Source organism: Carassius gibelio, chromosome B5, assembly GCF_023724105.1.
Source record: "Carassius gibelio isolate Cgi1373 ecotype wild population from Czech Republic chromosome B5, carGib1.2-hapl.c, whole genome shotgun sequence".
NCBI lineage: Eukaryota > Metazoa > Chordata > Actinopteri > Cypriniformes > Cyprinidae > Carassius > Carassius gibelio.
In genome coordinates this window covers 31,977,679-31,996,721 of record NC_068400.1, presented here as the reverse complement: position 1 = coordinate 31,996,721, position 19,043 = coordinate 31,977,679, and the positions used below count along the sequence as shown (strand labels likewise).

Sequence of the window (19,043 nt, the reverse complement as noted above, 5' to 3'; positions counted from 1 at the left end):
TTGAGAGCTTCGTTAAAGAACAAGTTGTTTAACAAGTCAGTATAACACTTGCTGCAGCTGAAAAGCTCTTTTGAAGGATCAGACCCGTGACGTCAGGGGAGCTCTGGCGCTCTGGCTCACAATTGGTCTAGGGATGCTGCGCGAGAGCTCTGTCACCCGAGCCGCCGCCGCCGCGCGCTGACCAAGACTCGCGCATCTCAAACAAAATATTCTCCTATACACTCCAAAACAAACGGACTGACACCGTCTACAGCGATACAATATACCCAAACCCCGGCGCTGAATCGCGGTCACCGAAAAAGATCCATCGAAACAATGTTCTTTTGAACTGTCTTTTTGTTTTGAGTGTGAATCTTGGTTTGTTTATCTTTGCGTAGTTTGTCGGGCAATGGTTGCGAGGATCTTTTTGGAGAGGGCACTGCGCGTGTGCGTGTGGGCTCAATAAACACACAGACGTCTCAAGTGTCTGATGCGCGCTAATGAATAGACTTCACTGAATGGATTTTTATATTTAGAGCTTTAATGCGCTCCTTCTCCCAACGGGAAATAGTTGACAGCGAGGCTGAAACGGACAATCTCTGCGACCTCGCAGCATGGCATTTTTATGACATTTAAAGCGATAAGAAACACTCGGACAGGAGACGCTGGCCAGTTTTTATGTGCTTTCCAACGGTTTTCGGTGCGCTAACGCGGTGTAAACTCCAGCCGGTGACAAAATGATTGTTGGCGGGGCAGTTCAGCAGAACGGGATCTTCTCTTCTCCTCAGCACCTCTCACAGTCGCCACACATGGACCCGGATCTCTCCGATTCCCGAAAGCGACCCCTTGAAACACCGACTGAGGCGGGCAGCACCAAGCGCTCCAACACCGGAGGTAAAATCTGGCAGCGCTCGGGCCTGCTGCTCCAAATAAGTCGAGTCAAACTAGACTCCTGTGAGCGCGAGTCGCGTGCCTACGCGTGCTTATCTAAAATATCTGCTCTCTAACTCTGCGGGGGTTCAGAAGGTTGGGTCTGAGAGATTTGTCCATCGAATTATTTATTTATTTTAGTTTATAAAGTGGCAGTTTTAAGCACCTGTAAAATGAAATGCTACAGCAGCGCTACAGTTAATTAAAACTACAATTAAAACGGGTCGCATGTGTCCAGCCTGACCCTGTATGACCCGGTGGGGTGATGTGCAGTGTGGTGGTGGCCGTCCCTCTGGGACTCGAGCTAAATTGAGCAGAAAATGAATGAAAGGGAGAAAGCACACATGCTGCTGTAGTTTAATCCCTATTCATATGCAGTAACAAGACTCCAATGCAAACAAAAGATTGAATTCCCCTCTATAGCGTCGTGTGGAGCTTTTAATACATATCCAAAAGAGCACTAGGGTCCGTCTTGATTTAGAAAAAAAGTTTCCTTAAGGGTGTTTCTGGTAATATAAATCACTTTCTGCTTAAAACAAACCCGCTTTTAATTTTATTTATATAGTCTTTTAAAATTGAACCATAGCCTATATCTTCGGACTGTGGTCTGAGTCATCGACTTAATATAATTGCTGAGAAGGTCAGGTTATAAAGCTATGTTCTGGAGCGCCCGTTTTACCGTGTGCGTATTTTGATCTTTTGAATTAGAGCGAAGCGGATAGTAACATTTCTGTGAGTGTGCTCACGGGGCGGTAGTGCCCGCTGTGGAGCTCCGCTGCAGCTGTCCAGCGACTGTTTTATCACCCTGCACACTGCCCTGCGCGTTTGATAGCTTATGCACAGTTTATGTTGTTCATTGTTAAGAACTAATAAGAGGTGAGCCGGATATGTTAGCCTATATAGGATTGGTTTTTAGGGTTGTATTTCGTCAAAACAATCTGTTGCATTTAATTCGTTGAGGCCTCGACTTCTAAACATTTTTTTTACAGACAATTGAACTAAACCAGTTTTATTAATTAGCAGATTAACTAATTAGTACTTGCTGTTTTTGTAGATAATTGCAAATAATTGTAAATAAATGCATTGATATTTTGACTCGGACAGTGCAATATGCTTTGTATTTAATTAATTGGTACAATTAACATTTTTCATAAAAGTAGTACAGTAGTACAAGTAGAAGCAGTAGTATTATGCTAAATAGTGTGACAAGTTGCAGGCATATAATAATAATATTTAAAAAAATCATACAAATCCTGTAAGGACTGTATAGTGTCTTAGCTTTTTAGTTCATTATTAGTAACCATTAATAAACCTATACTAGCTAGCTGAAGTCCTGTTATGCACTGTAAAAATATTTGGTGAATTGCTGACTTACATCAAAATAAATAAAATAAAATCAGTGAAGAGCTTACAACCTGCAGTGATACATTAATTGCATTATTAAGCTACTTTGAATTTAACCACTAATGATGCAATAAATTAAGCTTTAAAAACTCTTATTTGATTTTGAAATTGAGTAGAAATTACAGAAAAGATTGCTACAATTTAAATGGAGGGAAGGGAAGAGGTTGTTATAGTGATAAACATTTTTACTAGATTGTATGACAGCTTTTTTCAAAGCAAATTAATTGTGTAATTATAAATATATTATGTAATTAAGCATAGTTTAGAGATTAGTCTTTTATTTAGTCAGTAAGTTATTTATTTTTGTTCATTAGCAGTTCAGACAATCATTTATTCTGTTCACCTATCTAGCTTTGTTAATTAAGACATAATCCTATCAATGAATGAACCCTTCCCCCTTGCATGACCTTTGGCCTGAAGCGAACGACAAAAAGAACGGTCAGTGATGGAGATCCTTTTATACCCTCCCTTTTGTAAACAGTCATTGATTGCTGATGCTAATTTCACCAGTGCACACACAGTTAGTTACTTAGCATGTGTCTCTGTGTGTGTGGCCTCTTACCAGTCGCAATTGAAATGGCATGTTAATGTTGCTAATGGAGGTTTTGGCAGAGCTATTTATGTTGGTGTTTTTGTGTGGTTCTGTATTAGATCAAAAGGTGCGAGCGAGAGAGAGCGAAAGCGAGCAAGAGAAGGACACAGGTGCCCTTGCAGTGTGTGGTGACGTGAGTTGACTGTGAATTGGGCAGGTGGTGGAGAAAGGAGGGGCTAGAGAGAGAGAAAGAGAGGCTCATGTATTCTAGAATGTCCAGTGGATGTGTTGAACGTGATCGGTTTGCCTGAACAGAAGCATCCATACTTCTGTATACTGCATCTGAGACACCCAGCAGAGCACGTTAATGTACCTAGTATTGGATATGTAGAGAATTTATCAAGCTCAGCTGAAAAAAGCTACTATGCAAATGAAGTATGACCCTGGGACGAAGCTCATAGCCCTCCCCCGGCACGTACACCCGCACACGCTGGTTGGGTATAGCGACTTTGGATTTATAGGCAGTAATTTCGTTGGCCGGCCCCTTGGCGCTCTGCGGCAGATCCTTTCTGCCATTTTCAAAAATCTCTCTCTGTTGTTGTGTTTTCAACATGGCCGTCCAAGGAGCCCACCGCCTCCCCGCTTTCGCGCTATACCTCCTCTCCGTTCACACAAGGTCACTCCCTCGCACTTTCTTTCACTTATTCTCTTTCGTTTTCTTTTTTCTCCCTCTGCAGCCTCCCTCCATCCTACCTTTTCATATTTCACCCAAACGTGCGCGAGGCGCTACGTCTTTTATAGTGCTGCGTCAAAGTGGCGAGGGGGGGGACGACGAGAAAGAAAGCCTTGGTGTGTATGTGCGAGCGTGTGTGTGTGTGTGTGTATATATGACGCTGGGGAGGGGTGCGGGGTGATTGGACACGCTAGGTGCCTCTCTGTAGAATGCAGCACAGGGCTGGAGCTCTTGCTGAATATGGATGAGAAGGAAAGCAGAGGGTGATGCAGTAGGAAGATTCCCCCCGTCAGTCTGCCTCTGCCTGAACAATACCAAGCCTCTCTGCTTCAAACACTCACTCACACACATACACAAACACACTCACACACGGCAATTGCATTGCCATCACACACAATCAGAGAAAGAGAGAGAGGGAAACTGAGGGAGAGAGAGCAAGAGAGAGAGAGACGGGGGCTGACTGCGGGTATGGAGGGGAGGATGCGCTGACGTTGTCCCCCTCTCGGATACGAACCTGGGGAAAAAGGTTGACTGGCCACATTCCTTGACGGCGGCAGATCTCCTATGATCAGCCTGAAGTCGGGCATCGCTCACCGGTCCAGCCTTTCGGCGTCCATGGCTATTTGAACCCCACCTCCAGTACGGTACAGCAGAATGGGTAAGAGATTCCGTCCCCTTTTGTTGACTTGTTGAATGCGCGTGTGGACGAGTTGACCATTTTGCTTTGCGTCTCTCCTTCTTTTGCCCTTTCTTTTCCCGTCCACCGTTGGCGTCTCTTCATTCATTCTGTGAGGAGAAGCTTGCTTGTCCTTGCAGTGTGCCTAGGACAGGCCCACCTTTTCACATGCAGAGTATGTGTGTGTGTGTGGCATGGGGGTGGGGGGTTTTAACAATACAATCCCACTTGACCCGCTCCCTCTGTGTGTTTGCATGACACTCTGTTCACACTCTATGTGCTGTCTGTAATCATAGGTTTGAGCCCATAACTGTCTGACTGCGTTAGCGGCTGTGTAAGTATGGCTTACTGGCAAACATCAGCAACAGATTGTATTATTTACTCAGACACTCACTGCTGAAAACCTGTTACACCAGCTTTCCTTACATCATCGCCGCAAGCAGGAGCGCATGGGTGAGGAGCGCTCCCAAAGTGCCCGCCATTCTCAAATCACTGCTGCATGAGAATGTGCCCTAGGTTCTCCTTTTAACAACAGGTAAGCGGCAGCCGACCTTCTCGTTGGATCTTTGCGCCTTCAGGAATGTCATATTTCCGAGTCGTCTTGGAAATAATTGTGAGGCGGCCGTGATGGAAAGAGTGAAGTTTTCATTCCCCCTGATCGCCAAGGTCAAACGGTCCCCACGTCGCCACTCTGTAAAAAACGACTGCCGGAGGTTCACTTTTCTGTGACGCTGTGGTGCGCTGGTGTGCCGTACTTCACTGATTGCAAGAGCCCTAATTGCCCTTTCTCTTTCTTTTCCGTTCTTATAATCTCGCTGACTCTTTCCTTATCTCCCCTCTGGCTGCACTCTTCAAAAACCTCCATCATGGATTCCTGAGCGTGTGTCCACTGCGTCCTGTCCTCTTCCTCCGTTCGCTGCAAACTGTCCTCATTAAACAGTCCCTCTAACAGTGTCTGCATTCATTCCATTCACACTCGCACCCTCCCCTTTAACAGACCGGTCATTGATAAGATCGGGATCTGCCCAGCTGTGTGTTTGCTCGGCTACAGAGAGCATCATGGACTAGAATCCTATCATTACCTGTCAGTCATGTGTGTGTGTGTGTGTGTGTGTGTGTGTGTGGCATGGAGCTTTGAGTCGGGTGAGGCAATGATGTAATGCATATCCCACTGCGCACCTGGAGCGCTGCAGAGGACAGGTACAGATTGAACTGCTCTGCAAGGCTCCGTCCAGATATCAGTTGTATCCACTAACCTCTCTCCAGGGCCCTACAAAGGGAGCTAGTGTCCTTGTGTTAGTGTTTGTGTATGACGTAGTCACAAGATGAAGTATTTGTCATACGCTGCGCGTTTTATCGAGAAACCCTGAGGTCAGTACCAGTGCAGAGAATAATAAATCTCACACCTTCTGACATTTGCACATATTCATTTAACAAATAATTTTTTTAGAGTGACTGAGCACAGAGCAAAGCCAGTCAGTCAGGGAGAGAGAAAAGATAGGGATGAACAAAAGAATAGCAGTGCTGCAGATAACAGCTTTAGATCTGTATAACAGAGATGGGAATACAGTTTTTATTCCCCCTTTTCCACAGTTTCATGCATTGCTTTAGGAATGTATGGAAACGAGAGTGATTGGGTCGCTCTGTGTTTTTCTCGAATTGTCTTTTCAATTTAAATTCTGCTCGAGTATCTTTCTAACTGTGCATTGCACGATCAGCTGCGCTTAAGCGAGTTATACTGCGTGTGAGCTTGCTTCTTTCTTTCCTTCTTTTTTCTCTCCTCTTTCTTCCCTGTTTTCTGTGTTCCTGTTAGACTAGATAATGTATTACAACTGAAGCTAATGTTCTCTTTGATCCTGGTGCCATCTAGTAACTGGCCCTCCCACTCTTGGCTTGATTGTATATGCCTGGGCTAACAATTATGTTTTTCTAGATTTCCGCGATTTTCTGGTATTAATGATTTTGTCTGGATAGGACAATTGATCACATATTGACCGTATTGGTCTTCCAATTGTGAGAGTGTGTGCTGCATTTCTGGAGGAACTGCACACATCACTCACTACAAAGATTCACGCCAGCATTAGTGTATAGGTGAAAACGGTGACACATACACCATGTAGTGGTCTTTGGTGTTATTTAGAATGTATCAAACATTCCCACAGGAGAGTCAATCAGAGTTGCTTAGAGACCATAATATTTTCACCTTCTCCTGCTGCCCCTCCCCTCTCCTCTTCTCCTCATCTGTCCTCTCCCCCCTAGTTGCTGTTTTCCTCTACCACTCTCTGGAACAGTCTTTTTCTTTAGATCGAATATTTCTTTCTTCCTTTTTAATGAATCGTTCTCATCCCTGCTTCTACTTCTATATTTTTCTCGTCCTTTACATGCTTTCTATTTATTATTAGTGTGTTTGCGCTTATCCTGCAGTCTCTCTCTCTCTCTCCTTGTATCTCTTACTCTCTCTCCTCCTCTCTGCAGTGGTAAAGGGTCAGCTGCTGGAGATTGGGGGCATTTGAGTCTGCGAAACCCATCTTATCTCTTGGATTTACTACAGTCTCTGAAAAACACATTTTTAGTACACAAGCACAATGTACTTTTGTACCTACTTCCATTTTGTCACATAAAGCGCTAATGTACTGAAAATAAGAAATGGCATCTTAGCTGCAAATCAAATTAAAACAGTTATTGATAGGATGTCACGATGGAATATATTTGCATGTTTAGTGGTGAGGGATTTTGACGACTCTCATGTAAAAAAAAATGTTTTTGAGGTTGTAATAACCTTCTGATACTTCACTTGCTTTATCAGTGGACTCTGGGCCATATGTTGTGCTTAGGATGTGTAATATTGTGGTTGGAGAGGGAAGCCTCGTCCCCCCTGGGAACCTCGGAGTGACTTGCGTGCTGTTGGCTGGGTTCTTCAGGACAAATCTGAGGATTTAGCATCCATATGCTCCTGCCTGAACAGCCTTCCAGGCAATTACCCACAAGCCCACGTCCTCAGTATAGTGCAGCGCTAGAGACTGCCTACACACCACCCGCGACACACTCTCACTTAAACCTCAACTTCTGACTGTGACACTGAACCTCCATGCTGAGCATCTGAGCGGATTGTCGGGTGGCCGACCATTTGTGTGTGAGAGAGAGAAAGATGGCGAAGAAGATAGTGAAGGACACACAACACAGAGATAGTTTGGTTAAATTTAGACCTCTACCAACCCAAAGCAGGTCACTTTAACTCTGCATGGGGAAAAAGTGGGACACAGGCAGAATCAGTGGAACTCATCAGGGAGAGAAAGAGAGTGAGAAAAAATTAAGAAAGAAATATAGTGAAATGAAAAAGGCAAGGAAGTGAACAAAAGAACCAGACAGTACTTTTCATGTTTAGTTTGTTGATTGTTTCAAAAGGAGGAGCCGTAGTGAAGTAATGATTGTGCACTCTGGTTGGCTTTAGGTTTTCAAACTGTTACATAATCTTACTACGGTTTTACAGAAATGTGTTACACATCCCAAAAATCCTCTGAATTAAACATGACTGCAGATTGCACAAAAACATAAAGGAATATTCAATTATATTTAAACAGTATTATGGTTGTACCTTATTTTGTATGTACAATGTACTTACCCTAAGAGATGAATGGGTAAAATAAGGGTAACTACATGGTTTGAGATCAGGATTAGTTGTAGGTTCAGGGTTAGTACGTAGTTATTACCCAGTTATTTGAATCCTATAATAAGTACATAGTATGTACAAGTGGAACAGCACTGTAAAATAAATGTATAATTATTAACTGTTATATACAGTGAATGTACACCTCAGACCTTTCTGTGACGCTGTTACTTCTTCCAATGGAAATAGACCATATGACATAAGCCTGATTTCTAAAAAAAATATTTGAACTGTGATGCTTTTATCTCTAACTTTGTGTTTGTTTGTTTTTTTGTGTGTAAATGCAGAGGAGGGTGAATATTTCCTGAAGGTGTTGATTCCCAGCTATGCCGCTGGTTCAATCATCGGTAAAGGGGGGCAAACCATCGTCCAGCTTCAGAAAGAGACTGGAGCCACCATCAAACTCTCCAAATCTAAAGACTTCTACCCAGGTATGAATCAAATATCTATCTGGCTTAAATAAAGATGAACATTACTTATTTCAGAGCTTAGCACAGATTGCTTTTTGTTTTGTTTTAATTGAAACAGTTCACTTTACCTCATCTATTTATAATTTATGTTATTAGATCTGTGTTATAAATCCTCACAGTTAAATCATTTTATTTACTGTGCAACAGATGGCAGAGCTAATGGTGCCATGCATAAATCTCTTTCACACTAAACACTCTTGAAAAAAAGATCATTCAAAGTATCAGTAACAATTTTATACTGGATTTTTAGAGATTAAAAAAATGTTTGAGGTTGTTTTGTGACATTATTTTTGGTCATAACTGGAGTCTTTATTGTTAGGAATGAGGGATGAGTTTTACATTTGCATTTTTTATGCAATCTTCAATTCCACTGATAAACTTTTTTTAACACCCGTAGATTTTTGCGAGCTGAAAAGCTATAATACGTTTTCTTAATATTATGCAGAAGGTCTGACAGAGAGCTACACCATGGTAGATTAATGTGAACAAGTCCTATTACAGGTGTTGGCCTGTTTGTGTCATTGACTATAGTATCTTTTCCACCATGTGCCATTAAGAAGCTGCTTTGTTGTAGCGTGAAAAATAAAATCGGCAGAGAATGACAGTAGAAAATGTGCCCATAGGGAGAGAAAATATGTGAGAAAGAGAGAGAGAAAGTGTGTGTGTCACAACTGTGAAGCGTAAAGCTGAATATTATGAGCATAATTTGTCTGTGAATAGTTATGTTTTCATTCATTAAACACACCCGTTACAACTAAAACTATCCTAGACCACCTGTTCTGTCGTTCACCCTTACTTATCCTACTAACACATACAAACACACATTCTCGCTTGTCTTCTCATTTGCTTGTGCAGTTTTATTGTCCTGCAAACTCACCTTCCACCATTCCATCATTTTTTTTATATTTTACAGATTTCAATGAAACTAACCATTCTTTTTCAGTGCGTTTATCTTTAGAGCACAACGTCATCGTAGCACACAAAGTTATATATACAACCAGGGTTGTGCTCTATTCAGAATTGAGAATACCTTCAAGCTCCATTTGAGTTCCTGAATTTGAAATGAATCCCAAATTTGAATCGATGTGTAATTCAGCTAACAGGATGCAAAATTGCCATTTTACTTTCAATTGATTTTTAATTAAACGGTTCTACAAGAAAATCCATATAACTAATATAACTCTTATAAATCTGATAAAAAAAGCAAAGTTTGCATGTTGCCTTGACAAAGCTTTTTTCTTTTGACCTTATTTATTAATTTTTCATTTTTCAAATTCAACTTCCTGTGTGCTCTGACCAGTTTAATTACATTAAAATTCCAACTCATAAATGGAAAGGAAGTTCAATCTTTGATTCTGAATTTTGCCAAACCCTTATTACAAGCAGTGCTGCTCTGGCACAAACACCAGCACATCTTCAATCATACTGGTCTCTGATAAAATAGCTTCTCTTCCAGACCTTATTTATCTTATGAGACATTGAAAGGGAAACATTTAAATTCTCTCTGGCTCGCAAGAGAGCTATAAAAAGAATTCACCTACAGCTGAGCTGTTTTACTCCAGCGGTTTCACCACACGCACTGTAGCCTGTCACACATGGAAATTATAATCAGTCTTTTCCTAAAACTCATTTAACTGCAGACGTTTACCACAAAACACACCTACTGAACAAGAGAAGGACTGAAATTAAAATAGCACACACACACTCTCTCTTCTGCGTACTTTATTAGAGCATATTTTATCCATAATCCTTTGACATCTTGAAAAGCAAATGTTGAAAATCTGGGAGAATTTGTTGCTTCAGTGTGTGTGCTGTGTTTCAGATATGAATAAGTGTGTGATATTCAATCTAGTGGTAACAACAAAAAGAAATCACAGCCGAGGAGCAAACACTTGGTCAAGTATGCATGTGTGCTGGAGCAAACACACACGTGCAGCTATATCTCTGCACTGTTGCCCGGAAACAAACACACACTACCAACAACCTACATGCCTTCGCTTCCCACAGCTCTCTCTTCAAATGAAATGGAAGATGGTCATGAAAATATATTTAGGACATCAAATGATATTTTCCACCACAAGACTAAACAAATCCTTACTTGAATTCACATTGACACAATACGCAGAAGACTTTGTAACAATAAATAATTTTAGACTTTGCTAGTCATGGTAAAACAGGTCCAGCCAAGCAGAGGTACTTTGGGTTCTCACAGTTACAGCAGTAAAGATAGTGATATGGCAAAGATTAGTACATAGTGTGTGTGTGTGTGTGTGTGTGTTCTGGACATTTATTTGGCATGTCCCGTGGGAGGGATGTGGATAGAGAGGACAGGTTCAGAATTCTGTGCATTCAGAATTAATTACATCATGCATACATTCATGCGTTCTGATAGATAGATTTATACAGAAAGGACAAATAGCTTCTTTGAAAATATAATGTATGTTTCCATGACCTTAAATATATAGAGCATGGTGCTTACAGCTCCAAGGTCATGGGTTAAGCTTCCACCAAATTCATGAAATTATCAAATGTACACCTTGAATACAGCTTTAAGTTGCAAGTTGCTTTGGATAGAAAACCATATTTAGAAATGTAATTGATAATAAGAAGAAATGCTCACCAAATCAACATATAAGAATGATTTCTGAAGGATTGTGTGAAGTTCAAGAGTGGAGTAATGGCTCCTGAAAATGTCAAATGTAACAGTTTTAACAATTTAAAATGTAACAATTTAAAGTATATTCAAATAGATATCAGTTGTTTTAAATTGTAATAATATTTTACAAAACTAAAAATTTTAGTCTATTTTTCATCAAATAAATGCAGCCTATGTGAGCATAATAGACTTCTTTCAAAAACATTGGAAAAGCATACAGACTCTAAACTTTGTTTGTAGGTAGTGTAATTACATACAGTATATGCTGATACATACATCATCTCATTTAATGTGTTTAGATATTTAAAAAATTTTTATTTTGCGTGCAAACTCTATATGCTAACATTCTGTTTTTTTGTGTGTGTGTGTGCTTGGCCAGGTACGACAGAGCGTGTTTGTTTGATTCAAGGTACGGTGGAAGCTCTGAATGGAGTTCATAACTTCATTGCTGAAAAAGTTCGTGAGATGCCTCAAAGCAGTCAGAAGACCGAACCAGTCAGCATTCTCCAGCCACAGACTACTGTTAACCCTGACCGTGTTAAACAGGTTAGTTTGTGAGGTTGATCTACCACACCAAATCCAAACAGTTGTACCAGTTTTTAGTTATTAAATGTATGATGTAGAGTTAATCATATTAGACTTTGCAGTTTAAGAATTAAACATGCAAATTAGTTGTTCAACTAAACTACAGCTTAGTTCATAGTATTGCAACATTTTGATTAGTTAGCTTACGGAATGAGTGCATTTACATGAATATAATTGAGTGTATAGTCAAGCTACAGTTTTCATCTGTACATGAGCATTTACATGACATTTTAAAAAGGTGAATTATTCCTTAAGTCTTACTGAAATCAATTTCTAAATTGCATGTAAATCATCTGTCTGACAGTGATAAGCAACACTGAAGACAGGCAAATATACCAGCCCAGAGGAGGCAGAGGGCAGGGCAGGCTGGTGGTCGTTCCCCAGGGAAAGAGTGGCTGAGAGGGGCAGCAAAGTGTTAGAGCAGTGGGTTATTTTTACCTGCATGATCCTTGCAGAATGAGAAACAGAGAGGGAGTGAGAGAGAGCGAGCAGCTGCAATGTAAGACTGGGGATCAACAAATGGCTGATATAAGCACTGACTTAAGAGCCAGACCTTACACAGACACACACACACACACTGTTATACACTCTTAAACATATATAAACATACAGGGTTTTATATTGTAAAATATAAAATATACAACAATAATTTTTTTAATGTAGAATTGTGGACAGAAAACAAACATCTACATAACCAGCATAGACTTACTTGAGCTTATTGCAGTATCTATTTTTGGGGTTGTGTGCAGTCTCATGCATGTTATTCTGTTCCTCAATCAAAGTGACACTCCCCCTCCTCCACAGGCTAAACTGATCGTGCCCAACAGCACAGCAGGACTCATCATCGGTAAGGGTGGGGCAACAGTTAAGGCTGTGATGGAACAGTCAGGAGCATGGGTACAGCTTTCTCAGAAGCCTGAGGGCATCAATCTGCAGGAGCGTGTTGTGACAGTGAGCGGGGAGCCAGAGCAAAACCGCAAGGCCGTGGAGATCATTGTTCAGAAGATTCAAGAGGACCCACAGAGCAGCAGCTGTCTCAATATCAGTTACTCCAACATCACAGGCCCTGTGGCCAACTCCAACCCAACCGGATCCCCCTTCGCCAACTCTACAGAGGTGTTACCCAACGCCGCAGCGGCAGCTACAGCCTCCACGCTCCTTGGCCAGGTGGGTCTCGCGGGCATGGGTGGCTTCCCTTCCGCCATGTCAAGTCTTTCCGGTAATGATCTGCTTGCCATTACATCTGCTCTGAACACTCTAGCCAGTTATGGCTACAATACCAATACACTGGGGCTTGGCCTCAACCCGGCCGCTGCATCTGGGGTGCTTGCTGCTGTTGCAGCTAGCGCTAATCCAGCGGCTGCAGCTGCTGCCAATCTGCTTGCTACATACGCCAGTGAGGCCTCTGGAGGGGGCGGTCACCCTGTCGCACCTAGCTTAGGGGGCTTTTCACTGGGCTCTCTAGCGGCCGCCACAGGGGCATCTAACGGTTACCTGAATCCCTCATCCCCACTGGTGGCATCATCTCTTCTGGGCACAGATAAGCTAGCAGAAGGTGGAAAGGAAGTGGTCGAGATCGCTGTTCCAGAGAACTTGGTCGGCGCTATCTTAGGAAAAGGCGGCAAAACTCTCGTGGAGTATCAGGAGCTGACAGGTGCACGTATTCAGATCTCCAAAAAGGGAGAGTTCATTCCAGGCACACGCAATCGCAAGGTGACCATCACAGGGTCACCGGCAGCAACGCAGGCCGCCCAGTATCTTATCAGCCAGCGAATCACATACGAGCAAGGCGTCCGTGCCACCAACCCTCAGAAAGTGGGCTAGGGATGGACAGGAGTGGGGAGGGGAATGACGAAAGCGAAGGAAACCAGAGAGAATGAAAAGGTGACTGAATGAATGAAATCGAGGGAGAAATGGATGGGTTGGAGCGAGAAACATGTCCAAATATTTAAACAAAAAATAAGGACGATTACAAAACAAATGAAAAAAATCTGATGGAATTGTGGATAGATAATCTGTTTGGGGAGAAATGTGATATTTTGCGACTGAAATTCTGCTGTGTTTTTAAAGTTGTGTTACATTGTCCAGGTCCGAGTACCGTGCCCTGGGGCACTCAGAGGAGGAGGAGATCAAACCTCACTTCCTCTATCATAGCCAGGGTCTTTTGGATTCTATGTTAAATTTTTGGCTTGCATTGCAGAACCCTCACAGTTTAGTTCACACCTAATCCACACCCTGAGCAAGGAGATTGGAGTTCGAAGCAGTCCCCCTTTTGATATCAGTGAATTCAGTTTCCGCAACCATAGTGTAGGCCTGAAATGAAAAGAAAGATACCTATGAACCATTTCCATAGGTACTCTTGGTTTCTCCCCTTATTGTTTTAAACTGAGACTTAATATCGAACACCTGCTGAAAGATTTCAGTCTGCATTACATTACTAATATCTCTTTAATTCTCCATTATGGTCAATTCACAATCAGTCTCTTTTTAGATTTACTCAAACCTGCGATTCCAGGTTAACCTGAATGTAAAAGTACTTCCTGATATTTAAAAAAAAATGTAAATAGAGTATCAAATTGAGATGCTGTTGAGAGAAGACAACTAACCTTCAGACACAGACAGACAGAGACCGACATCATACATCAAAGTTCAGATACTCAGCATTAGAGAACTGGAATGTAATACACATACATACAAGTGCAGTTTAGTCACAGGATCCCACTTTGGTGCTATAAGAAAACACATTTGAAGAGATTTGTTGTCATATCTACTGATTTTAGTATTAATGGGAGAGTTTCTGAGCCGTCATGAATTTTTGGGGGCATTTTGCGATTTACTCACAAAAGCAAGTGGATATTCAAAAGATCCCACCAGAGCTAAGACACAACAGTAAGATATTAAAAGCTGTCTGTTTTGTCTCATTGACTTTTAACTCTTACTACAGAAAATCTTTGGACACTCTACCAAGGAATTAAAGTCCTTAGAATCCTGAACTTGAAAAATAATTGGACCTGTTTAGACAGATGTACCTCTAACTTCTCCTCTTCCTCTGAATGGAGGAGCCAGGCAATGTCTGTGCCTGTTTTGTTTGAAAGGAGCTCAGGTTGTCATACCTCATGTTTGTGAAGAAGGAGAAAGATTTCCAGTTTGTATGCAGTGCAGCAAAGTCTTTGGTGCATTACAGATGCCACCTCGTTCACGTCACAGTTAATCCCTGTTTGCGTCAGACTGGCAGCAGAGGTGCGCTTGAGGTAGTGAACGAGAGACTAAAACGACACAGCTTTTGTAACCTGTCTGAAGTCATTCGATGTGGCCGGAGGATGCTACTGTAATGACTGTCGACCTTCAGCCTTCTTCAGTAAAGCGGCGTCGCTGCGAGGCAGGCTAACCGATCATAATTCTGCTTCCTTTGAGAAACCAAACTCCAGGCCGTAGCGTCAGATACACAGCTCTGTTTGCCCAACGTTCTAAAGCATTGCCGGAGAGTTTCACGAGCCCTCAACATTTTCCACTGATCAACAGGTCATCAGTTTCACAGACTGCTGGTGATAGTTACTCATTAGTTAATTCCACAGTTGTACACTGCATCAAAACGTTTGCTGCTAACAGCATTTTCGGTCTTGCCAGCAATTGGCTCTTGCATGGAGAGTAAGCAAGAGCTCCCATACAGGGCGAGTGATCGTCTCTGAACCACACTGTGAATCCAGCGGCCTGACGCCATCGCAACTATGGAATGTACTGTACATATTTCACACCATCGAGAGCGTGTATTCTGAGACCCGGCATAACGGAATAAAGCAATGAAACCGAGCGAGCACAAGTACACGGGCCATGAGGCTCTGGTGTAGGAACGTCTACCTGTAGTTTACCTTCGCAAGACCAGAGGTCGCAGAGGGTCCGATTCCCCACCGGCGCCCAGGCCTGTCATTAATTAGCAGATCTCCATCTGAACCCTCGACTTCTATATATAACAACACTGCACAGCCCAATCTACTGCTGACCTACATACACACTCTAAAAGACATTCATCATCTCCCTCCAACTACCAACCCTCTAATCTACTCGCTAGAGGGGAAGCGGAAACGTAGAAAAAGGAGGGAAGAGAGAGAGAGATGGAGAGAGAAAGGGCGAGAGAGTAACCTATTTATATCCATTACATAATTGTGAGGAATATTACCATTTCCACATCTCTCATGATTGCTGTTTAAATACCCTTCAACATACCATTTAACATGCCATACGCTTAATGTACTCCTGAACTATTTACTATGTTTCAGTACCAGCCGTGAGACATCAGGTTCTCAGAGTATAAATTATTATTCAATACTGTTTGGAATCAAACTGTGTACCTGATTTCAGAAGCACAAGCACTTGGTGCAGCAATATGAGGGTAATATGATTACAGAGAAGGCGATGTCATTTATATTTGGAGAAAAACCGCTTGTTGACACTCATGACATTAGGATTAATTCTGTCTCTCACTTTCTCTGTGTCGTCTCTCTCTGTCTTTGCACTACCTCTTTTTCTTCCCTTTTGTCTTGCTCACTTTTCCAGCTTTCTGTTGTCTCTCCTTTCCACTTTCGCTTTCTTCCCCTCCAGGCTGCCGGTCGCCACGGATGTGTTGTGTGTGTGTGTGTGTTTATTGCAGGGGGTGTGTGTCTCCAGAGGGGCCGATGGGTATTCTGCCCTGTTGTGAACACCATACCTCTGGATTAATACGCCACATAGTCTAACATTAATACATTCGATCAGATTCTCGTGCTCTCTGCCTGATTGATTCAGTATTCTACCTTAAACTGGCTAGAACAGGGAATCTGTGCTCTGAGAGAACGTAGAGGTTTGTAAACCCAAGAACTCTGGGTAAGAAAAAACGAACAAACAAACGAACAAAAAAACAATAACCTATGGGAGATGGGTGTGAAAGCCACCTCAAACTCAAACGATGGCATGACTGTCGTTTGTACTGTGTTCTCTCTCCTCTCTCTGAGAACTATCGAAGATTATTTCAGCATTTTTCCCTCATTTTTTTAAAAATGAAACTGTGTAATCCGTCGCGTCTCATGTTCTTTGTGTATTTTGGTGTAGTTCCTCTAGTTTGTGGTCTAAATGCAGTCTTGCGCTGTTGGTTTCAGTGTGTGATTATCCGTTATACTCGTGTGGATGATGAAAGTGCCAATCAAGCCTGGTTAAGATTAGCTTTGCGATTTGTTTGTGCATTAGATTTGCTCTCTTTGGAGTGCTGGTGTCCATATCTACGTCATTGATAATTTTAGATCGACTTAAAATGTAAAGAACTATTGGAAGCAATATTGTAGCATGTTGTCAAGTTTTGTGTTTTGTTATGTCTGTTGTATGAGCCTTTGGATTTACTACAAATTTTGAATGAATAGGTTTACATGTACTTTTTTGTAAAGTTTGAAAAAAAATTAAAAAATGCTGCTATTTGATAAGTGAAATATACAGAAATATTTTAGTTGAGGAAAAAAAAAAACGTCTGGTCTGTTGATTAGGATTGTGCTCGTTTTTCGACAGGGGTATAAACGAGGTGTATCAATATTAATTACATAGACGCAGTAATAATAGTCAACCTGTGCCAAACTAGACCTTCACAGCTTCTCGACATGTAGGTGTGTGATGAAACATTAGATATCGATAACTTATTTAGAAGCATTGAACAAGTGCCAATCAATCAATATCTTTTAGTTCCAATGAAAAGATAATCAGCGAAGGGAAAAAAAAAGACATAACGCAATGTTAGCATTGTTTTTTACCCCAGAGCTGCATAGACTAAGAGAAGAATTGTTTTCTGCATCTATATGGTTTTAATACACTCAGTAGAGGCATCCTGTGCATTCGTTTGACCTGTGGCTTCCGCACTGCTTTTAAGTCATATTGTCTCTGTAGGTCGGCATGGAGTAGGCATACACGTTATACGCATTCATAACACAGCCATTTATGAAAGTGTGTTTTGTGGATTTAGGTGTTATCTTTTTGCACGTCTCTATTGCATGATATCCAAGTGAATTCTTGAGGGGTGGGAAATCAAAACAGACAAACATGAAAAAAATGAAAAATAAACGACTTGCGTCGCTCCGAGACACACTCCTGCATGTGTCACGAACGGAGCGCTCTTTCTTTCTACCACTTCATTTGTGTTACTCTGGTTTGTACCGCTTCTGTTTTTCTCGGTCAGATAGGTGTGGTCTTCTAAAGGCCAGTACACATAGGCCTAAGAACTGCAGCGTAACCATGGGAACTGGAGTCAATCAGGAATTCATAAAAGCGAGAGGATTCCAGTTTACGACGGCGGAATGTGTACGTACGTGTGAGACTCCATCTCTCAGCCTCCACTTTCAGGGGGAAATACCCATGCATGGAAACGTCATTTTAAGTTCAGTTTATTTGGCTACGGTCGTGTTTATTCACATGAGGAGTTGCGCTCATCGGTTTCAGACTTCTCTAGTTTCTCAGCTTGATTCTCCTAACCCCACATGTAATTTATGAATGTATTTACATTTGCATAAACTGAAACAAAATGTTATTTCAATGTTAAATGTCTTTTAGGTGTGATGTTTACGGCGGAGGTTGTAAAGTTCATGTAGCTCGATCATATCTGTCAGTGTTAGGAAGGCCCAGAGCCACATTAGCACCCAAATTCATTTCTCTCTCTTCCTGTCTACTGATGCATCAAATGCACTTTACTGAGCATTAGGTCCCATCAAAAACACACACAGTGTAACCTACTGGATGCAAAACTGAACCAAGCAACCTGTTTTTAACAACTTTGACAGATATATTGTTGTTTTTCCTGTTGTTGTTTTAATTCTTTTCCTTTTTTGGTGTTTGTAAATGAGTTGTAATTTTTTTAAGGGTGTTTATTTTTGTATTTCTGTTCATTTTGGGGAGGAGAGGTCAGAAGGAGAGTGTGTGAAATCTGTCCTGCATTCCACTGTCTCTCCTACTACATTCCCTTCTGTGTGTGTGTGTGTGTGTGAGAGAGAGAGTGCGAGTGAGAACGTTTGCATGGGTGCGTGTTTGTGAGTGTCTAGATAATGACACGCAGAAACTCTTGTTACCATTGTAATTGCCAACTGTGTGAAGCTGAACTGCTTTGAAAGTGAAAGGTGTTATTTTTGATTTTCAAAACTGTACCTTCTGTTCAGTTTAGAGGAATGGAAAATAAATTGCAGAAACCTCTGAAAAGTTTGTCTTCTCAATTGATTCCACCATTTTCTGTCTGATAAGTAGACCAGTCAAGCAGCACATATATTCTGCCATCCAAATAAATAAAATTCATTGTTTTTTCATTAAAAAGTGAGTTATTTTATTCTAATATTTAAGGGGCTATTTGTAGGATTGAGAAACCCTTGTTATTGGTGACACTGGTGTAGCAACTTACTGCTTGAGCTCG

At 41.6% G+C, this 19,043-nt stretch overlaps 1 protein-coding gene across 2 annotated transcripts; it reads left to right on the top strand.

Annotated features, from left to right (window-relative positions):
- Positions 1–151: 151 nt before the first annotated feature.
- LOC127958030 (RNA-binding protein Nova-1-like) lies at positions 152–18,835 on the top strand. 2 transcript variants are annotated; one of them, XM_052556810.1, is made up of 4 exons: positions 152–873; positions 8,209–8,352; positions 11,427–11,593; positions 12,437–18,835. In XM_052556810.1, the coding sequence occupies exons 1-4, from the start codon at positions 717–719 to the stop codon at positions 13,454–13,456; spliced, it is 1,488 nt and encodes a 495-aa protein (XP_052412770.1). In that variant the 5' UTR covers positions 152–716; the 3' UTR covers positions 13,457–18,835. The 2 variants fall into 2 exon arrangements, with proteins under 2 accessions (XP_052412770.1, XP_052412771.1); XM_052556811.1 differs by lacking the exon at positions 152–873 and adding an exon at positions 3,708–4,236.
- The last annotated feature ends 208 nt before the right edge of the window (positions 18,836–19,043 follow it).